Here is a 24,373-nt window from a genome sequence, read left to right as displayed (position 1 = left end):
AGGAGGATACAGTTCTTCCTTGCCCCAGGAAACACCTCCATTTCTCTTTGAAGCCAGTGGTGCTGTCCTTTCCCGGGCCTTCGCTTTTCCCTGTGGCATCAGAATTTCCTTGGAGCTAAGTCACCATTCTCCTGCACACTTAGCAAGAGCCCTCTCCGCCAGGGGGCACCTGTGGTGCCATGCACCACTACCTCAGCGGGGCTGCCTTCGCCCTGCCCAGTCCCAGAGCACCGGAGGAGGAGATGAAGGTTCACAAGCTGGTCTAATTTTCCCTCCTCGTTTCCTACCCTGGCTCAGATCCTGGTTCTGGAGTCCGTGCCAGACATTAACCTGCTGGATTATTTGCCGGAGATCCTGGATGGACTCTTCCAGATCCTGGGCGACAACGGCAAAGAGATTCGGAAAATGTGAGTGAAGGGAGGGGGCGGGCAGCCACTCTATGTGCACATGCACCCCCACACCCGACAGACGGGGGTACCTCCAGACCCACAGGAGAATAAGTTCCCTCTCTGCCTCCTGGCTCATGTGCTTCCTGCCTCGAGGAGCAAAAAAGTTCATCAGCCCCCAGCCTCCGGGAAGATAGTCATCTGGCAACTATGAGGTGTAGTCCCCCTCTCGGTAGCCTACGCAGAGTGGAAGCGGGCACCAGCAGAGGCTCCTCCAGCCCTGGCTGGCATGTGCTATTTTCCTTCTCTCCTTGGTAGGTGTGAGGTAGTCCTTGGGGAATTCTTGAAAGAAATCAAGAAGAACCCCTCCAGTGTTAAGTTTGCTGAAATGGCCAACATCCTGGTGATCCACTGCCAGACCACAGGTGAGTGTGAAGGCTGCAGGGCCATTGCCACCTCCTCAGAAGCAGAGAGAGCCCTGGTAGGAGTATAAACCAGCACAACACTGGACCCAGGGTGGTGGGGTGCTGGGTCCTTATGAGAAAGAGATTCGGGTCCTCCATCAATGTGGAGGCCCTTTGCTTGTTCTGACCCTGGAATAAGATCCAGAGACCCTCTTGCTGGGAAGCTTGGCATTTCACTATAAATTGAAATGCTTGGAGGTTGGGACTCTGAACCTGTGACCTTCCATTGAGCATCAAACCACCAAAAAATGTGATTACCTAATATAGCAGCCACTTATTCTTAGTCATGAGTCCATAGGTCAGCTGAGTGGTTCTGTTCACTTGAGCTAGGCTTGACTGCTCTTGATTATGCACCTACAGTCATCTGAAGGGTCGTCTGAGGCTGCGTGGTCTGGGGTGACCTCACTCATGTCTGGCAGTTAACTGGCTGTCACCTGGGGAGCCGGGACAGTTGGTCCATATGTCTCATCATCTAGCCTGCTAACCCAGATACATATATATGACATCAGTGAGGTCGCAAGACATATGGTAGAGGTGAGCAAGGCCTCTGGAGGCCTAGGTTTAAATCAGCCACACCTTCGCTTCCAACATCTTCTGGTGGCAATAGTAGGAAGGCCAATCCAGAATCAAGCAGGGGAAGTGAACTCACCCCTTGACAAAAGGAGCTGTGGAGCCCTTTTCTGGGTGTGGAAGGTAGAGAATCAAGGCTACTCTTACATTGGCTACGAGATTTTTGTTCCCTCCCATCCTGGTACCTGTGTGTACCTTTGGAAGGCAAGAGAGTATCAGTGAGGCTAGAAGCAAGGCAAGCTCTCAGGTCCCCTCCCGTCCCATCCTCCAGGCATGGTCACTGGGAGGGAGCACTCGAGCTGCTCGTGGTAACCCTCCTGGAACCCATTTCCTCTTCCAGATGACCTGATCCAGCTGACAGCCATGTGCTGGATGCGAGAGTTCATCCAGCTGGCTGGCCGAGTGATGCTGCCCTACTCATCTGGAATCCTGACCGCTGTCTTGCCCTGCCTGGCCTACGATGACCGCAAGAAAAGTATCCTTCACCCTGGAGAGAGGAAACCAGAGTAGCCCCAAAGGAGAATATGAAGTTGAGGATCCTGGCGTGGGGGATGGGGGTTCCTTTAGGATCCATCGCCTCCAGATAGCCCCTGGCACCTAGGGAGCAAGCAGCAGAGCAGGGCATGGACTGGGAGCACCAGGGCAGTGCTGGGGGCACGGCACTCCTGCCACTGGCCCTAAACCTCACCTGGTTACGTATGGGAACTGGAGCAGCTCTCCCAGTTCCCACAGTTCCAAGCCCCTGAGCTCATACGGCCCTGTCTTGAGTGGGGGATATCCTGTTGGTAGGAAGGGTCCAACAAGAAGACAGGAGCATTTCACGGGGACTCGGTACAGACTGCCCACTGATCCACCTCGAGGGAGGACCAGGTCCCTGGCCAATGCCAGTGACCTCAGGTTGAGGGAACACCCCCTGGGTGGGGCTACTCCTTACATCAGTGGACTCAGGCATCAAGGAGGTGGCCAACGTGTGTAACCAAAGCCTGATGAAGCTGGTCACCCCTGAGGATGATGAGCCTGACGAGCCGAAGCCAGTGGTACAGAGGCAGGCAGAGCCCAATCCCGATGACTCCGTGGCCAAGCAGGAAGGGACAGCCACTGGTGAGTAGGCTCCGCCTCCTGCCCCTAGCCTCCCTGGGTGACTTGACTTGGGGCCTCGCCTAACCAACCAGAGCTGATTCCCATACGCGACTTGATTTAATTCTGGAAACAATCCAATAAGGTAGAAGTTGCTGTTCTTCCCTATTGCCCAGATGGACACAGGGAAGACAGGTAACAGGACCAGGGTCTGGCCGCCACAGGGTAACAGAACCAGGATGTGAGCCCTGGCAGTCTGCCTCCAAAACCCGTGCTCTCAACTCTTACTGCCTCAAAAAGCATTAAGCCTTTTTAAAATCTTTTCTGTGTTGTTTTCAATGTGGGAGGGTTCAGAGTCTGGCAGGAGTGCAGGTTGCAGGGCTCATGTGAGTCTTGGCCACCCAGAAGCCAGCTGCCTCTGCTCTGCCGGCTGCTCCCAGGCAGAAGGCTAAGAAAGCCACAGATGCAGCTTATTCAGCCCTGGGGTTCTACCAATGTTGGTGTCTTTGCAAAATGAAATGGCTCTGCGGCCTCTCCCAACATTACTGTCTTATTTGTCCATCACATGAAGGAAGCCACTCCTATGTCAATTAAAGTCTGAAATTTGACTCTATCAACATTATCTAGAACTCTGACTTTGGGGGGCAGGGGGCCTATCCTCACTAAGAGGGCTCTGATCAGCTTGCAGGTAATGTTCTCCTTGTGGAGTCAGCCAGAGAGTAAACTGATGCAGAGCTTACTCAGTATTTTTAAGGCTAATGGACTCAGTCTGGAACCTGTAAGTCCAGGAGCCAAAAGAGTTTCTCAAGCATTTTCTCCCATTGCCCTTCCCAGCCGTCTCTTGCACATGTGAGCAGTGTGCGGGCATGTGAGCCCCCTGGGCCTCCTGTGCTCTCAGCTGGCTGAACCGGCAGCATTCCACACTGCCGCGTTCCAGGTGTCGGGTTACAGCTGTGCATGGCCTTTGTGAGCTGTAAGGGCAAAACAGCTGGAAGCAGGACCGCACTCCAGCGCAGCATTGGTGGTTCAGTGGTAGAATTCTCGCCTGCCACGCGGGAGGCCCGGGTTCGATTCCCGGCCAATGCAGATGCAAGGAACTTTTTGGCAAATCCTTGGAAAAGATAAAGTTAGTGTGGTTCTCCAAGGCAGAGCTTTCTTACTGGGAGAACCTAGAAGAATCACAGGGATAGACATGTTTTGTAAATTTTCACTGATGTATGAGTATTTTTTTTGATGTATGAGTGTTTTATTATCTTTTGATTTTTTGATTCTCATTTTAGAAAATTTAGACAGTAGAGAAAAATATAAAAAAGCAAGACTGTCCCCACCAAGAGGCAATTAGTGTGATCTCAGAATATTTTTTCCATTATGTACACGTAACATGTAACAACATGTTTTCCATATTCATATATTCTTTTCCACTATATATGGAAACCATATGAAATCATATGGTTTACATAATTCCACATCCTGCTTTGTTTGTGTGGTGGCTGCTTTTGGTTTTTGTTTTGTTTTTGGCTTGACAAGTTGCAACTTACAGAAGTTTTGAATATTTTATACTGACTCTAAAAGTCAGTGCCTCTTAATGCATTGAGTCAGAAAGTAGAATAATGGTTGCCAAGCTGGAGGGAAAGAGGGAACTGGATAACTGGTTTCTTTAGGGAATGGTGGAAGTGTTCTAGAATGAAATAGTGGTGATGCTTAAATAACTTTGCGGATTTACCAAAAATCACCCAGTTGTATGCTTTAAAATGGTGAACTTTATGTTATGAAACTTCATGTATGTGAAATGTGTCTCAATTTTTTAAATAATGTTGTTGCCTCTTCCCCCAAAGTGGAACCCAGCAGCCCTTAACCCACCTTTTCTGCTTACGTGACAACAAGTCAGGCCCTCTGGGAAGGAACCCCTGTATTCCGCAGGTTGTGGCAGCTGCTAAAAACCTGCCACCTGGGGCATTGGTGGGTCACCAGTAGTATCCTCACCTGCCAGGGTGCCGTTGTCAGCCAAGGCAGCTTATTTTATTCCCTTAGTTTTCCTAAGCACTCTTGAAACAGCTCTCTGCTTAGGATACTCTCAGCAAGACCAGGATACATTCAAGCAGCTTGGCCCTGGATTTTACTGCCTCATAAACAGCATTTCAGCAGATGCAAAGCTTAGTTTATGGTAGTTCCTAGAGATGATCACAGCTAATCTGGGGGCTCCATATCCACTCCAGACCTGCTTGGCTCATAACTGCCATTTTATCAAAGTGCCAGGAAAAGGTCCCAGCAAGCCAGGAGACAGCAGTGATTCAGCTGGTCTAGCTGATAGGTTCATCCCAGCCTTTGCCTCTTTTTCCTATTACTATTTTGTTCCAGCCCTGGTCACCTGGCTGAGGGCAGAAACCTCCTGCCTCGTTCCGTCTGTGGAAGGGCAAGACCTATGATGAGGCTGTCAGCCAAGCCTTCTGTGCATGAGCCTCACATCTGAGCACGGGGCCTGCGTTGAGTCACACTGTTTCCCAGCCCCTCTCCGCTTGCTCTGGCTGCCCCTGGGCCCTGTGACTTCAGGGGTACATAATGCAGTGTCCTTTCTCTGAGTTTCCGCAGCTCTCCCTTTCCTCTCCATGATGCTGCGGGATTGTCTCAGGTGTCCTAGCCCAGATTCTGGGATCAGAAGGGCCTGCTGGTGAGTCCTGGCTCTGTGACAGGACTTCCTTTTTGTTGCCTTTGGACAAGCCACTTCGCCTTTTTAAGCCTCAGGTTCTTTATTTGTTAAACAAGTATAACAGTAATATCAGACTTACAGTGTGATGGTGAGCTTTAAATAAGATTTTTGCTTATAAAGCTCTTAGTATGTGGCAAAGGCCAGACACTCTCAGCAACAGGTGCTTTCATGTCAAACTGTTTTAATACATGTGTATCACATACCCATTTCACTTAGCAAAGTTCTCAGGGCAGGGCTTTTGTATCCTTGTTTTTTACCACCAGTATTTCCCAGAGGGTAATGAGCCCCTGGTAGGTCCTAAATTAGGGACCATAGAGGGTTAGGGATAGAAGTTCATGTGGCAGGTGAGGGGCAGAGCTGTAAATAGAGTTTCCAGCAGACGGTTTGCAACCATTGTTGGTGGAGATGTAAGGGAATCCATCTGTTTGTAAGGCTTTGATGGGACTGGATATATCAGCAGCTCCTACAGACCCTGCAGATGCAGGTGAATCAGACCCAGGTCCTGCCTGTAGGGAGGGAGCTCAGGGACAGACCCACAGTTCATTAATGATGTGGCCCTGTACGTGGTCACAGAGGACTGGGGCCATGGAGGTCATTTGAACTGAATCTTTTCCTTTTCATTAGCTTCCACTCTGCCCCCACCCCACCCCCATATTATACATGTCCCTTGTAGAGATATAGGGAGAAGAAGCTTTCCTAGCGGGGGAAGCACAGAGTAAACGAGTGAAATATGTTGTCTGGTAGATGCACTTGGCAGCATGTGTCAGAAGCCATAAACTTTTAAGAATTTGTCCTTAAGAAATAAATAGAGATACAGGTAAGGTTTTTCACTTTAAGCACCTAACAAAGGTTAGCTCACCTATCATCAAAACAAGCCTATGCGGTAAGCCCTGGTGACCCCATTATACAGGTGAGGGGTTGGAGGTGAAGTCGGGTCAGCTGCCCATGGTCACACAGTAAAGAGGTCCTCTAGTAAAGAGGAGAGTCCAGGCTTAGACTTAGGCCCAAGGGCTCTGAGACTATGCTGTTGGTGCTGTTGATAATGCAGTTCTCTGAGGAGGGAGTTAATACCAACAGGGAAGCCACAGATTTACAGCTGACTGGGAATGGGAGCATTGCAGAGTAAAACAATATACCATTTTTACTCATCAACTTGGCAAAAATGTGAAAGATCACTAATATCCCTGTGTGAGGCGTGGTGGGGATTGACTGCTCCTCCGTTCCTGAAGTGCATTTATTATTGGTAGAACTTTCCTAAGGAGCAGCTTATCAATATGGAATAAAATATAAAATGCCTGACCCTTTCCCCAACAGTACTACCCACACGGGATCCTGGAGAAATGTGCTCACACAGGAAGAAACATGGGGGAGACATAAGAGTAAAAGTAGGGAACAGTTGAAATTAATTTCAAGCCAATGTCTGACATTGCATCATTTCATCTGCAAACGTGCGTGGCTCTAGAAGTCAAAAGGAAGGAGGCTGCCAAGGGCATGGAGTCCAGGCCACCAGTCCAGGCCAGCCCACCCAGGCCTCCCTGCAAGTCCTCCTCCCCTTTGGGCCCAGATCTGTCCCATCACGCCCAGCCCATGCCTGTCCCCACTAAGCTAGGCCCCAGCCCCTCAAGGGCCTTTGGGGCTAGAGGAGACAGGCAACTTGGAGCCTTTCTGTTCAACATGGAAGTCAAGGCCCTCTTTACCATGATCCAAAAAATAACACTGCTTTAGGACATAGTACAAAGTGTTAAAAAAAAAAAAAATCGCAGAAAATGTACTCTGATTCCATTTACGTTACAGAACAAAAAGAAAGCAAAAGATGAGGAGAGATACTTGCTAACCAGTAAAGTAGTTGCCTGCACATAGAGTGAAGTAAGATTGAAGGTTAGGGAGAGATGGGGCATGCTTTGTTTTGCTTGAAATTTTCAGAATGAGAACGTTTCACTTGTATAGTTTAAAACTTTTAAGAGGCCAAGGGTGGTACCATCTGTATATATTTATATACAATATATAAATAACAGTTCTAATTTTTTAATTCACAGAATAAAATATATATATATATATATATATAGGCCCATAATGAGATGGATGGATGGGGAGGGACAGCTTTTCCTGATAGAAAGATTCCAATTAATAAGTATAGAAGGACAGAGAAAAACAGAAAATCAGCATTAGGGGAACTCAACAGCAATCATCATTATAGATCTACCAATGGATGCCAAAATCAGCAGGGGAATGTTTGAGGAAAAAAAACGAATGTTTGCCTAGTCTCAATTACCTTCCCCAAGTTATTTATTGATTATAAAAAAGGAGACTGACAACTTACAGGAGAGAAACCAGCAGACACTGCCACAGTCAGTGATCAGGTTAGCATCAACCGTAACAAGACATACATCACATACCCCCAACATGATCCACGGAGAAAGCATAGCACTTTGGTGGCATTCTTCCAAAAACGTGTAACCTCAACCTCATCAGGAGAAAACACAAGACCAACCCAAATGACAACACATTCTACAAAGTAACTGACAGGGCTTCAGTGATCCTGAGGTCATGAAAGATAAGGAAAGCTTGCGGAATGGTCACAGATTTGAGAGGACTAAGGAGACAGGACAACTTAATGCAGTATGTGCTCCCAGATTCTATGCTAGAACAAAAGGTATGAGTGGAAAAACCGGTAACATTTTAATTAGGTCTGTAGTTTTGTTATTAATAGTCTTGTATCATTGCTACTTTACTGGTTTGATAATGTATCTTGTTAACATTAGGAGCAACAGGGTGAGGAGCACTTGGGTGGCTCAGTGGTTGAGCATCCGCCTTTGGCTCAGGTCACAATCCTGGGGTCCTGGGATTGAGTCCCTCATTGGGCTCCCTTCAAGGAGCTTGCTTCTCCCTCTGCCTATGTCTCTGCCTCTTTCTCTGTGTTTCTCATTAGTAAATAAAATTTTTTTTAAAAAAGCAGTGAGGTAAAGGGTAAACAGAATTCTGTACTATTCTTGCAACTTTTCATAAATCTAAAATTATTTAAGAATATAAAGTTTTTTGTTTTATTAACTTAAGAGAATGGAGATCACAGCCTAATACCCCCTAGCCCTCAGCAGTTTCTATGTTCTGTCTTCATAGATCTGCCAGTTCTGGACATTTCATACAAATAGAATCATATGATATGTGGGCTTTTGCGAACTAGGTTCTTTTACTTGGCATGTTTCCAGTGTTCATCCATGTTGTATTACATGCCAGTACATCATGCCTTTCTATTGCTCTACAGTAGTCCATTGTGTGACTCTAACACATTTTATTTATCCATTCATCAGTTGATAGACATTCAGATTGCTATGAACGTGGTGCTTGGTTCCGGCATGGACAGAAGTGTCCTTTTTCTGGGGTATATATCTGGGAGTGGAACTGCTGAGTCGTAGGGCAACTGCATTGAGCCCTTAAGGAATTGCCAGGCTGTTTGCCAGAGCAACCACACAATTTTACATTCCCACCAGCAGGATCCGAGGGTTTTCATTTCTCCACTTTCTCACACCACTTAATATGTTTGTTTCAGCCATCCTAGTGGGTGTGAAATGGTACCTCCTTGCAGCTTTGACTTACATTTCCCTGATGGCTAATGATGTAGACTATACCAGGAGTCGTTTTTAACATCCACTGCCCTCGGGCCAGCAGTCCTTTCTGAGATTTCCCAGATGTGTTAGCACTGGTGTCCTCCTTTTGAGATCACTGTGCCTAAAAACATACAAGCATGAATACTATGCAGAAAGCTGTGGGGAATGATTGGCATTGTGTCCTCAGGGCTTGAGCTACAGTCTTTTTTCAAGAGCCAGAGTCAAGGTGCGGGGAACCTGAAGAGTCTGTGCCCTTATATCTGGGATCGTGTTCATTCAGAAGACCCCAGCAGCCCTTTAGCATGACACCTTGTTCCTCTCACTGTCTCTAGGAGGCCCAGATGGTTCTTGTGACTCAAGCTTCAGTAGCAGCATCAGCGTCTTCACGCCAGCCAGGTAAGTGGTTCGTGCCAGCCAAAGGTGTTTGTAGAAAGCAAATGGTCTAGATCTTTCCTGAGTGCGGGAAATGGCAGTGAAGACTCAGGGAAAACTCTCCATGTGGGGCACTGAGGTACCTGATGAGGGAATCTGAAGGATACTGAGCAAACCCAGTCTACCCAGTTCTGTTGGGGAGGGATTAGAAGGTGTTGGAGGTCAGTAAGTACAAGTTGTAAAAGTATAAGCAATGCATGGTGGCTGCAGGGAGACCCTTGCAGACGCCCCTGCCTGGAATTTTTGCTTGTCAGGGTAATGAGACTGACAAGGGGAAGGCCATTCTGGGGTCTGAGACTGCATAGACTGGGCAGCAAGAGCTTCCTCCCCCAAGCGCCAGGTCGGCTGTAATAGCACAGCCTTCCACGTGGGGGCGGTGCAGGCCAAACAGCAAGATCACTCCCTTCCTCGAAGTTCCCTGTACTGCATGCAGGGTGATTGATGACCTTCCCCTGGAAGGAGATCTCACCATTCTGCCTCTGTCTGAGTCCGCTGGACTTGCCCTTTGTCAATTTTTCTTTGGGCAGAATTAGCACCTGTGGGGCCGCAATGGATGGTATTCTCCTGCAGGGGGTTTCTTCCCCCTAAACTCAACACTGAACCTAAGCCCTGGGGAACCATATGGTCTCTCAAGAAGAGAGAATCTGCACTCCGCAGACCTTTAGGATCTTTCCTCCTCTTGTATCATTTTTTTCATTTATCCTTCTCTCTAAGGACCCAGTGGAGATTATCAAAGTGTGTGGGTACTGACTATAAATGTGGCTTGCTCCTAATCGTTTGAGCAAGTCAATAACCGTTAATTCATTGACTTGTCCTGTTATGTTGTCACATACCCCAGCATACCTGCATGTGTTCAGCCCTGCGGGTTCCTAGGTAGAAATGTGATCTCTGAATGTGGCCCCCAATCTTAAGGTTCTCTGATGGGGAGGCAGACACCAGGCAGTGATTTCTGTGGTGGGGGACTCAGGGTATTGGGGGTGAGCCATGGTGCCTGAGCTGAGGCTCACTGGAATAGTGGCTGACAAGCATGATCACTTGGTGAGTGCCTCGTAGGCCCACTGTGCCAAGTACTTTGTGTCACGTCATTGGATTTTGCTGATGTTTAAATCCCAGGGGGTCATTAGTAGTATTTCCATTTTTGGGCTGAGGAGGGACAGGAGATCTGGACTGCTGTGTAGAGAAGGGATTTAGGAGGGGCCAAGTGAATGCAGACCAGTTAGGGGCCACTGCTGCCACCCCGTAAGAGGGGAAAGAGGCTCAGCCCAAAGAGGTGGCCTTACATGGAGAAAGTTGGATTTTTTTTTTTTTTTTATCTGTTTTGAAGGATGAAGTGACAGGGTTTGCAGATGCATGTGTTGGAGTAAGAGGAGAGACATGAGGGAAAGAATAACTTCTAGATTCGGGGCTTGAGCCAACTCAGGATATCCTGGCATTTCCCAAGCTGAGGTGGAAGGAGGAACAGGTGTGTGAGTGGGCCACTCAAGGGCTCTGTGCCATGTGGCTTTGAGTACCCCCGGGGGTGGTTAAGGAGGCAGGTTTGGATCTCGGATTCCGGAGCTGGGGGAGAGATCTGAATGGAGGTGCGGGGAGATGGTGCCCTGCAGAGGGGTCAGCTGTTGTTCTGAAGGCCATGGGAGCCTGATGATAAATGGCATTGCCAGGTGCAGACCTGTGATTTGGCACGTCCTCTGGCAGCCCAAAGGAGGGTAAATGAGGGAGAGGCAAAAGTAAGAGCACAGGAGCCTGTAGCTGACTCGTCACTGTTGTCTAGGCTACAGGAAATTGTCTGGCTCCACCGAAGTGGCATTGGGAGGTGAAGGGAGGTCTAGGAAGAGGCAGAGATCAGACATCACTGCCCGACCATGCAGGCGAGCACGACCCACCCCTGCCTTGCTGGGGAGGCGGGGGTGCCATTTGCTGGGGCAAGTCTAAAGGCTGAGGTTAGGAACTACCTAATTGGAACCAGGCTTTGGTTTATACCTGTCATTCAGGAGCCAAATCCTCCCCCTTCTAAAATTAAAAAACCAAGAGCAAATCATCTCATGTTTTCTGTCTCCCACAAATGGCGATACCCTCGTGGCAACTGCCAATCTGAGTCAGTAGCTGTGCCAGATGGAGGGTGCCCTTCAGAGTCATGAAACTTAAGCCATGGTGTCTGGGCACCCCGCTCCTTGGAGTTGGCAGCTAAGGACAGTAGGGTTGGTGCATGCTTCCTCCAGTAGGTGCTGCCAGAGGAGGACTGAGCTTGGGCAAGAAGGCACCTTCCAGGATCACCAAGAAACAAAACCCACCCTGTGACTATCCAGACCTGCTGCCTGCCCTCAGCTCCCATGAATCCTCTGCAAAGTGGAGTCCAACCACCTGGGCACACATCTTGACTCTGTGACCCTGGGCAAGCCGTTTAACTGCTTCCTGCCTCAGCTTCCTCATTTGTAAACTGGGTGCAATGATAGTACCTACATCCCAGGGGTTTGGAGCTCATGTGAGTTGAATAGGTAAAGAAAATAGAATGGTGCCCAGCCCTCAGAAAGCACTTTACAGGTTTTAGCTACAGATATTATTACAAGAACCTCATTATTATCCCCATTTTACAAAAGAGGAAACAAGCCCAGAGAGGTTAACTTCTTGCCCAAAGTCACTCAGCTACTTAGTGGCCAAGTTGGAATTCAAGCTCGACTGGTCTGACCCCCACTTCCACTGGTGTGACCTTTATTGGTTGCACTGGGTAAGTTACAGAAGCTTTGCATGTCAGCCTCCCCCACTCACCTGACATGGGAGCACAGAACAGGTGTTGCCACGCACACAGGCTTCCACTCCAATGCCCTGGGCCTCACCAAGGGCCATGGTGTCATCAGTGACATTCAGGATAGGTCTCCTGATATAGATGGCTGCATAAAGGCAAGCAGAAAGATCTAGAATTCAGTGCTTCCCAAGCTTTAGCATCAACTGATGAAAGGAAGTTGTAAAGATACTTTATAAAAAAAAAAAAAAAAAAGTTGAATTCAGAAGCCATTCTTTATTTATTAACCTTTGTCCTAATTTGATTAGAGATGAAACATGAGTACCAAAAGAAGTTAGATGAAGTACTGCCTCCCCGAGAGAACCACTGGAATTTATCATTATTTGTTGGTAGTTTCAGAAGTCTTATTTTAAAAATCAGTATTTTAATAGCCACAGTAGTGCCATGCATTTGGAAAATGTAGTACATATATGTATATGTAAGACATTAGTTATGAGATGCTTTATGAGAAAAATGCTCACTGGAAATGGAGTTCTGCAGACACCTTGAAATAACTCAGAAGCCCCCAGGAGTGACTAGTCTAGACTTTTTGGAACTGACGCAGAAACATATTTTAAGCTATGAGTGAGCTCCCTTCTGCTCTCTGGGTAAGGGAAGCCCAGGTGGAGGCTGCCCCATCCCAGACTCCAGGCCTGCAGCAGGTCAAGAGCCCGTACACCATGCAGCCTGCCCTCCGGAGGAAGAAGGGCTCAGGTTCTCGCAGAGTTCCTGAGTGCCGGCTCCCCACAGAGCAGGTGGGGAGTCGCACTCACAGCAGCCAGCCCCACCCAGTGGAGCCACTGAGAGCTGCCTCCTCTACAGCCTCCTCTACAGTGAGTGAGATCTTTGGGCCACGTAGATCAGTCTGGGGCGTGCCTGCTTCCCTTGAGACTCCCCTCCAGCCAGCCAGGGGCAGCGAGCCCCAGGGAGAGTGTCGAGCTCTAAGGGAATGGGATTTCATTGCCTGGCCACATGGCCTTGGACAGATCCTGTGCTGTCACATCTGTGCACTGAAGGATCAGGTTACTTGAACTGTGAGGTCCCTTCTAGCTCCGGTGTTCTTGGCTGGTTGAAGCTGACACCTGCCTCACTAGCAACCTGAAGGTGCCCACGTCCGGGGAATTCTGCTGTAGGGAAGGGCAGAGGACGGTAGTGCACAAAATGCTGCCAGTTCTCACACACTGGGCCCATGAAATCCTTCATTGTTTGGCCTTGACACATTACTACCTGAGGGAGATGCCACCATGGGCTGGCACTTGCTTTGTCCCTCAGTGGAGATGCTGAGCTGGCCCGAAGCATGTTGGGACCACAGTGAAGCAAGGAGCCCAGCTGGCCCAGGGACCATCTAGGGTCTTGGACCTCTTTTTGGGCTGCTTGGATCTGGAGTGCCCCCACCCCCCGCCCCACAGATCAGCCCCAGGCCTTTCCAGTATCCTCTCTCACCCCACATAGAGACTTTGTCTACCGTACTGACAAAAAAAATATATTGAAAGGTATATGTGACAGCCCCTTTCTCCCTCCAGTACACAGGGCGCTGCCAGGTCTGACCTGGTCAGGGAGTGGCCAGCCCACTGACTGTTCTGCTGCCCCTGCCAGGGGATAGTTGGAAATAGACTCTCCTGAGCCTGACCCGTTAGCAGGCAGGGCTGCGTGGTGGGTAAGACTGCTTTAGACTCAGACTGCTCACACTCAAAATTGCTGGCTTCACCACTTCCTGGGCCCAATTGGCAGGGTGGAGTTGGGGGAGCTGCTGGGCTTGGCACTGCCTTCCTCCCCACCAGAGCTTAGGACACAGCTGTTGCTTGCCAGTGCAGTTCTGACTCCCCCAGGGCAGTGAAAACAAGGCCTTGCCCCCAAGGGGGCCGTTTCAGCTAAGAAAGTAGTGGTGGCCTGCCACGCACAGGGTCCTTCTGGCACCCTGGTGCCCACGTCCGGGGAATTCTGCTGTAGGGAAGGGCAGAGTACGGTAGTGCACAAAATGCAGCTCCCCATATGGCAGCTGAGTGTCCTGCAGCTCCTGCTAGGGAAAGGGACTCACTATGGGCTGGGCGCTCACCAGGGTAGGAGAGAGGAGGCAAGGATGGGATGGCTTCCACTCATTCCTCACAGTCTCCTGAGCTCCTACTTTGTTAAGACCGTGGGCTGCGGTTAGGTTTCTAGAGTTTCTCCAGCTTCTCAAGGAGAGAGCTATAATAGCATGCTGGAAGGAGCCAGGTAGGCCAGCAGGATGGGAAAATGAAGCACTTAGAGATAAGACAGTAAGTCCTGGTCACTGGCAGGAAGACACTGGGAATGTCTAGGAAGTTGTCAGAAGGAGGGAAGATGCTCTGGAAGCCGTAGGGTAGATCACTAGCCTGACACTGCCGCACTGTGTTGTCTATGGTGGTAGCCGCTGTCATGGGGCTGCTGGGCATGTACAGTGTGGTTGGTCCGAACAGAGATGTGCTGTCAGGGTGAGGGGGCGAGGTGCATGCTGGATTTCAAAGACTTGGGACACAGAAAAGAACACGAAGTATCCCATGAGTGATGTGTATATTGATTTTTATATTGTTTATGTGTTGAAATGATACCCTTTGAGTATGTTAAACTCATTAAAAGATATATCATTAAAATTTTACTTGTTACTCGTTAGTACAAAACTTAAAAATGTAAAATTTCACACGTGGCTCACATTATAGTTCTATTAGACAGTGAGCATAAGAGAGGAATCGATGAAGAGATTGGCTGGGAGCTTGTGTTTGCCACCCTGGACTTGTCTGTCTGTGCCTTGGTTTCCCTATCTGTCTTAGACTCCCAAAGAATCTAGATGTTTGGGTATTCTCAGAAGATCCCAGAATGCCCAGCCACATGACTCCTGGGGAAATCTCAGTGACAGCCCCAGCCAGAGGCTCAGGGCCATGGGTCCCGTCACTTGCACACTCAGTCCCCCTACCCCACCCCCACCCACTACTAGAGGACAGAAGTGACATTCTCACCCCTGAAATGAGCACCATGGGGAATCATCACACCATAGTAAATAGCGGTTCCATTGAGCAGTTACAGAGCTGAGAATGGAGCCCTTTAGGAATTCACATCAGATGAGCTTCAGAGAGGCTGCAGGCGAATTAGGGAAGCACAGGCATCGAGTTCCTGCTGCAAATGAATAATTGAGCAGCCTAGAAATACCACACAAGACCGTTTTGTACAGGCAGGCGGCTGAACTACCTGGCCTGGGTCCTCAGGAAAGGCAGCCCCTGAGCTGCACCTGTCAGGACACCTTTAGGCAAAATACGGTATGACTCGTCGCAGTAAGGGAGCCACTCCCTGACATCCTTAGGTTCTCTGCCCGTGCTGTCCCCATCCCTAAAAACTCCAGCCTTTTCATGGGAACCATGCTTTGGGCAGAAGGCTGTGTCACTGTCCCAGCAGCCCCTGACCCTCTGAGGGCTCCTTGGCAGGACTTCTCTCTGCCCAGGGATCACCGAGGCTTTGGGCCAGGGAACCTGAGCCCCACTGGAGCAAAGCACAGTCTCAACAAGCTGTTTCCCAGAGGCAGAGGCTGTGTTGCCTCTTCCCGGCTCAGACAAAACTGTTACAACTTCACAAGCAACTCTCAAGGCTTCTCAACCAAGCCAAACCCTGGTCCAAGTGGCCTGGAGTATGGCAAGATCTAAAGCCATGACCTCTGTTCTTACTCGAAAAAAAGTTCTTCATCTGCCTGGTAAAAAACCTGTTGGCTCTCAAGGGCTGTTTTTAGGACTTTCCCCTGGACTCATTGGATGTGGTGGTTTTGTTTTATCAACGAAGGGTCTGGACTTAATGCTCTGAGAATGCTAAACAGCCTTTGAGGCTTGAGGTCTGCTGGGCCCCAGCTTGGTGACATCAGAGAGGTTTTTTCCTGTCCAAGCCGGGCTAGTGCTGGGGAAGTGGGGTAGGCACACAGCAGACTGGCTCTCTCACCTCACCTGTGGTTGTCACAGCTCCAAGCCTTGGAAAGGGAGGAGGGAAATCAAGGAGTAAAACCAGCCCTCCGTGAGCCATGCCAAGGGTGTATGCCACCTGCCCTTCCCAACCACTGCACCCACAACAGCGAAGCAGAGTGTGGTTCTGAGCACAGAGCCGGGGTGGTGCTGCAGCCTAGGGGGAGGGGTTCCAGTGCCTTCAACTCCTGTCTCCTCCCTGATCTTGCCCACAGCACTGAAAGGGCCCCAGTGACCCTCCACCTCGATGGGATTGTGCAGGTCCTGAACTGCCACCTCAGTGACATGGCCATCGGGATGATGACCAGGATTGCTGTCCTGAAGTGGCTCTACCATCTGTATATCAAGACTCCCCGGAAGGTGAGTCCCTGGGCCCATCTCACTCATACCCTCTTCCAAGCGAGGAGCTGCCTTGGGGTTCACTTTGGCTTTCAGGGGCTCCTTGGGGTTGGTAGGATTCTGGTCAGTGCAATTCTGGAAAGCTCTGGGGAAGCAGAGTGACAGACGCTGGAGAAGCCCTGGGAGGGCGTGGGGTGGTCCGTGCAGTGCTGTTACAACCCCAAGCGTCCGTGCGCTAAATCCAGTGGCGGAACATGGGGAGCTCATGGGTGCCCCGGCTTCTCTGCCCTGCAGATGTTCCGGCACACGGACAGCCTCTTCCCCATCCTACTGCAGACGTTATCGGACGAATCTGATGAGGTAGGCCATGTGTGCCCCTGTCCTTCCATGCATGGCTGCCCAGCCTCCCTTTCTGAGTGGCTGAGGGGGTCTGGTAGATGAGAGGAGCTCATTTTACTGTTCTAAATCAGCACCCAGAAAATTGCTCTCATTCTACCTGGTAAGGTACGTCACTGACAGGGACAGCTGTGTTGTCATGCTCTGAGCTTTGGGAACAAGGACTTACTCTTCCAGCCCTTCTGAAGAGCGGTGGGTCAGCACGTGAGTGAGGACACCAGGCTCAGGGGGCATCAGGCTCATCTGTAGAAGGCAAGGAGCGTAGTGGTGGGCCGCTCGGCTGTGAGTGGGCACCCAAAAGCAAGGTCTGTCCCCACTTAACTGCCTGACCGTGAGTAAGTTGCTTCACAACCTTGCATGCTGGTTCCTTCTCTGCTCAGTAGCAGGAGCAGTAGCAGCACATGCACTGTGGGGATGAACAGACCCTCGGAAAATGCTGAGTGCCAGGCCACATGGTGCTGGCCTCTCCGGAGCTCTCATTCTGTTCATTTCCCCCAGACTCCATTCTGACCTCTGGTTTGAAATTGTCCCTTTAAGCTTGCTTTGTTGGGGTCACCAAAGGCAACAGAGAGAGGCTAACCCAGAGAAAGGGAAGGAGAGCTGGGCCCTGCATTCTTCAGCCCTCTGGGGGAGGCCCCACCGGTCCCCACCCGTTCTCTGCAGCGTTCCGTTCCATGCAATTAGGCTAAGGTAGTTCTTTTCAGGACTCCCTGGCCTCCCAGCCAAGGGACAAGATTTGTGGCTGGGTGTTGCCGTCGGCCACTGTAGCATCCCTTCTCTCCACCCATACCAGCTCCAGGCTGCCTTTTGGATGCTGGTGGGCTGTGCCTCTACTGATCCCTCTCCTTCCCTCTTCTGGGCTCTGGGCAGCTGTGGGCTCCAGGCAGAGTGGTGTGTGCCCCGTGAAGCAGTAGGCACATGAATGCATAGATTCCCCCACATGGCCCATTGGGAACATGGGAGTGGACAGGAGCTGGCCTGGGGGCGGGGGAGAACGGGACAAGAGAGGGATACTGGTTCCCAACTTCCTGTGCATGAGGCATATGAGGCACCTGAGGCTGGTACCAAACTATGTGAGGCCCAGGGTAGTCTTCCTGCAGCCTGAGTTTGCATTCTGGAACCTGAGCTGAAAAGAGATTGTAGATGGGTAGGTGTCTACCTCTCCATCCTCTGAAGTACCCTGCATTTCCAGAAAAATCTAAAACAGATGGTCTGGGCATCTGCCCTTGACCTCTCCTGCCTGCCCCACTCGCATGCATGCGCACGCGCGTGTACATACAGCCTCCCTTCCCTTCCCCTCAGCACCTCACTGCAGTATGGGGCCCAGGAGGACACGGCCCGGTTCTGCCTGAGTTAGGGGTGACTCACTGCGTAGTCACAGCCCTCATTTCAGTACAGAAAGGAAAAGCAGAACTTCGCTGATTGGTTCCTTCCCTAGGACTTCACTGGAAGCAGCTGAGTTTTCAATCCTTTAAATTGAGTTGTTTAATCCCATCCAGCTCTCTTTGCTTGTGATGGGTTTCTGTGTGCGTGTGCATTTACAGGGAGCAGAAGGAGATGCAGTCCATTAAACAGCTCTGTTCAGGTTGGGGCTGTGGAAACTCGATTTGCTGAAGTGCCAAATGTTGTCGGAGCTTTGGGCACATCTTGCAGGTCCCTGCTGGGAAGGGATTGCAGCTGCTATTGGAGACAGTCTCAGGGCTGGAGGGGGGTTGTTGCCCAACAGGAGCAGAGTCCCTGCTTTCCCTTCTCCAGGGGAGGGAGTTGGGGACCATGATAATCGTGGTGAGTCCTGATTCTGCTGCATTCTGGTCCTTCACCAGATCACATTCCTAAGTGTCCCCTGCCCAGTCTCTTTGGCAACCTTGAGGGCATAACTGTGTACTTGGCAGTGGAAATACAGCCATGAACAACACAAAGTCCCCCTTCTCCTGGAGCTTCCTTTCTAGACTATCTAGAAACCACTCTTTGGTGGGTTTTCCCAGTATTTCCACACACAGCCCTGATCTCAATCAGAGCTCTGCAAGATTAAGACCCTGAAAGCCCATTCAGTCAAATCAGACCACAGCCAGACTGGTGGGGAGAGGCCCCTTCCTCTTGACAGCTTATGGAACCTCCTTCACTAACAGAATTTAGCACAATGTTATATCCAGCCGAGGGGCCTTGAGGCTTAGGTTATCCCATTGCCTTGAATGATTCTTAGTAATGACTTGTGTGAAGTCATTCCTATGCCACGAACTATGCTAGACCTTTGATTGGTGGTATCTGGGGAACCCTTGACTGTTCTTGGGGAAGTACTGTTACTATTTCCATTTTACAGTTCCGAAGACTCAGACTGAGGGAGGTAAAGTACCACACAACAGCTAGGATGTGGTAAGGCTTAACTCAAAACCAGATCTGTTTGACTGCAAAGCCCATCCTCTTACTTGCTTAACAATCGTGCCTGTGTTCCACCCAATGTTGGTCCCATCAGAACCAGATGGGAGGTAGGGAGCTTGTGTTTAGTTGTATCATCATCCCCATTTCTGGCTGCCTTCTCCTATTCCACAGGTTCTTAACAGTTGTCAATGTGATGTGAAGAGCAGTGTATATTCTGGTAAAATTTCAGCCCCTAGACCCTTTGTCCATCTTCTTATTGATTTGTTGAAGCTCTTTGTATATTGGGGACATTTCAGTTTGTCATCTATGTTGCAGTTTTTTCCCCCAGGATAATTGTGATAAACTCATATGCTCCTTACCCTTGGTGAGGGCTCTTGGCCTCAGGAAACGGAGTGTACCCAGGTGTTAATGATGCAAGAGCTGGGCACAGGGAAGGGCAGAGCCTCAGAGACACTACCATGTTCCGTAGTCCCACTGGCACTTGGCCTTGCTGGGGCGTCTTGCCTGCCATTGTTGCTCAGTTCTATTCTAGTGGTGTGTGGTAGTCCACACCCTCTGGCATCCTCAGTTGTTTCTGCTTTTCCATCATTCAGGATAAGTGGCTGTTTCCTCAGTTTTGCCTCCTCCTCGCACACTTTATATGAAAATCCCTTTTGTCAGAAAGAATCTGCAGGTGTCAAATTAAAATTCTTGGCACCAGAGAAGAAATCCTCCCATTAGCCAGAGATCCAATTACATGTTTTTAAGTGAAAATGCAATCCTGATTTCAATAGTGTGGAATGTAGGGTGCTTGCTCAGAGCTTCCTGTTGGACCCTGGTAGGGCGGTAGGCCTGCTTCTTCCCCTGCCCGGAAGATGCCAGTTGTCGGCTGCCTCTTAAGCCCGCAGCTGCCTGAGTGAGCTCCGCCCATGAGCACCAGGGGATGGCTCCTCTCAGTGTCCCTGAAAGTGTGGTTCCTGATTCCCCGATTCCCCACCTGATTACCCACCCCAAGCACCACTGCCTCCCAGCCTGCATTCAGAATCCACGGGGTATAAAAGTGTCCAAACCATAGAACATACAGCACCGGGAGTGAGCCCTCAAATAAACTGTGGACTCTGGGGGACAATGATGTATCAGAGAAGGTTCACTGATTATAACACCACTGTGGTGGGGAATGTTATGGAGAAAACCATGCGGGGGTGAGGGCAGGGGTATGTGGGAAATCTCTGTACCTTCTGCTCAATCCTACTGTGGACCTAAAATTTCTCTAAAAAATAAAGTCCACTTAAAACGGGGACACCTGGGTGGCTCAGTGGTTGGGCGGCTGCCTTCTGGTCAGGTCGTGATCCTGGAATGTGGGATCAAGTCCTATATCGGGCTCCTGTGAAGAGCCTGCCTTGCCTTCTGCCTATGTCTCAGCCTCTCTCTCTCTCTCTCTCTCTCTCTCTCTGATGAATAAATATTTAAAAACAAAACAAAAATGCAAAACTTTAAAAAAGAAATCTGTCTTAGAAGAGAGCTAGAAGGATGTCTGGTGGCCCTGAGAGAACGTAGCACCCCAGACAATTGGCCGCTAGAAACCGCTCTTGACTTCCGGCTCTCACCCTCTTCACCAGAGACCTTGGGCAAGGAGTCTAACCTCATTGGCCTGTGAAATGGGGCTGGTGATGCCCATACTTGCCTCATAGGCCCTTGTTAGAGGAGACCAAGCTCCTGACCAGATCCTTGCCCATCATAACGCCCTGTCATTATAAGTGCTTCAGTGGGAAATTGGCATCTTGCTGCCTTAAACTCTTCCCCCCAGACACAGAGTTTGTCCGTTTCTGTAAGTCATTTTGTAAAGCTTTCAGGTCTTTTTTGTAGGTCTTACTCATTATAAAGTTTATTTGCGGTATTTTAAATTTTGTTGTGATACCGAGTGGCATCCCTTTGCGGCAGTATTTTCTCCCCAGATGGCAGTGCAGCTTGATGGTTTAAGAGCATGGGCTTTGGAATCAGGCAGTCCAAGACTCTGGTCCTGGCTGCCCACGTAATAGTTACCAAACCTTGAGCTTGAGCCAGTCGGTGAGTTGGTCTCTCGAGCCCCAGTTTGCTTATTCGAAAATCAAGAATAGTGGTAGAAGCACCCTCTCAGGTCTGGATTCCCAGGTGAGGATTAAAAAAGGTCAGGGATATAGAATATACGATGCATGTAAACATGCAGTAATTTCTAGCTTCTCTGATGCTGGTACTCCTTTCTGTCAAAATGGCAAGGATGCACATGGAAACCAGGAAGACAGGCTCTGTGTTTTTCCCCACATCCTTCCTGCCCCAGCTGTTGCAGCAGAAGCTGGTCTCTGCCCTCTGTGTCCCTGCCTGTCGTAGGACCTGCAGGCCCCGTGCAGGTGGCTAGCTGGACAGACCTCTTTTGAGGGGCTCATTGTCCATCTCCAGGCCATAGAAAAACCAAGGAGAAGGCAATGGGCCGCAGGCCCAGCACCGGTCACTGAACCTCCTCCGCGCCCACGCCCCAAGTCAGTGGGCTGTGCTCCCAGCATTACAGGGGGAAGGGAGGAGCTGGTGGCCCTGGTTCCAGGGAAGAGGAGGAACAGCAGAGGGCCTGCTCAGGCGAAAGCAGACCTCGGGGTCCGTGGAGATCCAGAAGGCACACCCACTGGGGCCTCTGGAGGCCTGCCCCGGGGTCTTCTCACCTCTTGGAGCCGAGGTGTCCTTGACACTTGAGAGCAGACGTTCTCACCGCGGGAGAGAGGCCCGCTTCCCCTTCGCTAGCCTCACGGTAGCCGCGAAGAGACATTGCTGAGCGGACTTCATGGCTCATGTGGCTGACGTCCAAGCAGGAAAAGAGAACGAGAACCGCCGTCTGTCCGAAGCGCGGCGGCGGGACTGAGGGGCCGTCGCTGGCAGCAGGGGCAGTTTCCAGCACGGGGGGCCATGCGGGGCTAGCAGACTGGCTGCGAGGGGGGGCCCTCGGAGGGACTTCCAGGACCCCGCAAGGTCCCCGTCCTCGGCCCCACCACGCGGCTCGGGAGTGGCCAGACCCCGCGACTGGCTTTGGGGAGGCGGGAGAGGATTTCGTGTTTCCATGATCCGAGTCCCAAGGGAAATGGGGCGGTTCTCCAGGCTGCACAGGGAGAGCTCACCGGGACCGAGCCGCACGCCTGACAGGAGACCGGTCACGGCTGGCGGAAGAGTTGAACCATTGAAGCACCAGGCTGTTGGCGCTGCCGCCCCTGACTGGCAGGCAGAGGCTGCCCTTGGCTTCCTCGATCCTGGGAGCAGCAGCCCCGTTGTCCCATCCTGTCCCTTCTTCCCACGCCATACCTGTGAGTGTTCCCTCTGCCTTGCTTTTCCCAAGGACTCTTGTCACTTTGGTCTGGTGAGTCGGCCAACTGGGCCCAGGAGCTCATCTCCACTGTAAAAAGGCTGTTAGTGATGATAGGGCCTCCAGCGTGGGGGTCTCAACCAGAGGTGAGCATCCCCATGGGTTCTTCTTCTTATGGTCCTGGGTGACCGGGGCTGCACGCTCTGGTCCCCAGGGACAGGATGGGGGGGTAGCAGCTGGTGAAATCTGTCATCGCTCCGTGTCTGCCTCAGAAATGAGGCTTCCACTTCATTAGAGCCCCTTCATTTGAGGGCAGCTCAAGGAGCCGACTGCCCATCCAGCACCCCTGCCGCTGGCTACCGTTGGAATTCACAGCAGGTGCTGGGCTCAGACCCCTGCATCTGTGGGAGGAGGCTGGGAGCAGGAAAGGGCAGAAGGCAAAGTTTATGGGGGCAGACCCCCTATTCAGAGTGTATTGTTTCTATTCTGACCACGCCGCCTGGCACTTTTGGACTAGTTTTCATTATCCCCGGTTTGACTTAAAAGGGCATCCAAGTGTGAGGAGGATAACTTGCCCAAACTCATACCACCAGGAGCCAGAAGATGGATCTCTCTGATTCTAGAACATCTAAAAGCACACAAGAGCTGATCTCACTGCAGAGCAGGAGTCCAGGCAGGGTGGAGGCACAGCTTCCTTCAGGCCAGCCCCAACTCCCCTCTTCAGTTCTGAGCATTGAACCTTGACCTGCCCTGTTGGGCTCCTCACCCTCCCAGGGTGCATGTGGAAGGAGTGGTGCTGGCAGCTGGGTGGGTGAGGAGCGGTGTGGGAAGTGGCCTGGAGAGGATCAGCAAGGGCAGGCCTCTGCCCTGCACTGCCCCCGCTCTCCATGGGACTCAGCAAGTCCCCGGCATCTCCACGCCTCCATCAAGTGCAGTTGGCCTGGTCTGTGTTCGTCCCGTCCAGCTCTGACTTTGTGTGGTCCTGACCCCGCTCCCTGGAATACTAATGTGGCCTGCTCAGAGTGGACCGTCTCCATAAGAATGGGTTTTGCTCCTCCTGAGATCCCTGCTTCAGTTTTTCTTTCACTCCAGTTTTCATTCCATCCACTCTCCAAAACAAACAAAAACAACTCCTCCACCCCCGCCTCGGTCCCCGAGATTGCTTTACAATCAGGTCACGCCATCGGGTCAGATACCAGCCAGAAAAACCAAAGGGCAGGATACTGAGAGCCGAGAACTTGGGTCCTCTTGCCAAGAGTCCCCCCAGCCTTGGGGCATGAGTGGGGTCCCAGCATGGACAGCCCAAACAGGAAAGGTGTGGGCCCTTCCTTGCCTACCGTAGCTGTCCCCCCTCGCCACAGCCATGCAAAAGACACAGGGCACTCTTCCACATGGCTCTCCCTGTGGCTGACACTGCGACTTCCTTTGAGGGCTTGAAAGAGTGAGAGGAGGGAGGAACTGACGGGGAGAAGGCCAGCGGGGGTTCGGCTCACAGTCCCCAGGGACAGCCAACCAGGACCCACAGCCCAGCGGTGGCACCAGCAGTCACTCCTAGGGGTCTTAGAAAGACTTGGTCTTTGGAAAGGAGTCCTGGTAACAGATAATTACTAGGGAGGAGAGAGGACTGCCTTGGTGTCGGCTCCAGAATTGCACCTGGTAAGAAGGCTGCAGGTAAAAGGGGACCCAAGTAACCACAGCTGGCCCGGCAGCATTCGGCTCTGGGGAAGGCAGGTCTATGTGCCCAGAGGGTCTCTAGCTTTTCTTTCTGTGTAGACTTCCCCTGATGTGCAGGTGAGAACCCAAAGCTGGCACAGTAACTGGTGGACATGGAGGAGGGCAGGCAGGGGGGCCTACTGCGTGGTGCCCCCGGGCTCCCAAGGAAGGCAGAGATGGGCTGGGAAGGGAAGAATAAGGGGGCAAGCTGGCTTCCCTGATGGAGGGCCCAGCATCGCAGGAAGGATTCCACAAAGAGAAGC

At 51.0% G+C, this 24,373-nt stretch overlaps 1 protein-coding gene and 1 non-coding gene across 3 annotated transcripts in view; both read left to right on the top strand.

Annotated features, from left to right (window-relative positions):
- The window catches only part of VAC14 (VAC14 component of PIKFYVE complex), a 100,903-nt gene that overhangs the window by 14,568 nt on the left and 61,962 nt on the right, over positions 1 to 24,373 (top strand). For both annotated transcript variants that reach the window (XM_026011639.2, XM_026011640.2), the window contains exons 6-12: positions 298 to 407; positions 705 to 811; positions 1,761 to 1,895; positions 2,369 to 2,521; positions 9,142 to 9,205; positions 16,195 to 16,339; positions 16,613 to 16,678. In XM_026011639.2, coding sequence (XP_025867424.1) covers positions 298 to 407; positions 705 to 811; positions 1,761 to 1,895; positions 2,369 to 2,521; positions 9,142 to 9,205; positions 16,195 to 16,339; positions 16,613 to 16,678 — 780 coding nt within the window. The remainder of the gene's footprint in view (positions 1 to 297; positions 408 to 704; positions 812 to 1,760; positions 1,896 to 2,368; positions 2,522 to 9,141; positions 9,206 to 16,194; positions 16,340 to 16,612; positions 16,679 to 24,373) is intronic.
- TRNAG-GCC (transfer RNA glycine (anticodon GCC)) lies at positions 3,513 to 3,583 on the top strand. The gene has a single exon. It is a non-coding gene; the product is annotated as a tRNA-Gly (tRNA).

Source organism: Vulpes vulpes, chromosome 12, assembly GCF_048418805.1.
Source record: "Vulpes vulpes isolate BD-2025 chromosome 12, VulVul3, whole genome shotgun sequence".
NCBI lineage: Eukaryota > Metazoa > Chordata > Mammalia > Carnivora > Canidae > Vulpes > Vulpes vulpes.
The sequence above is the reverse complement of the archived record's forward strand: the minus strand, read 5'-3'. Positions and strand labels throughout refer to the sequence as shown.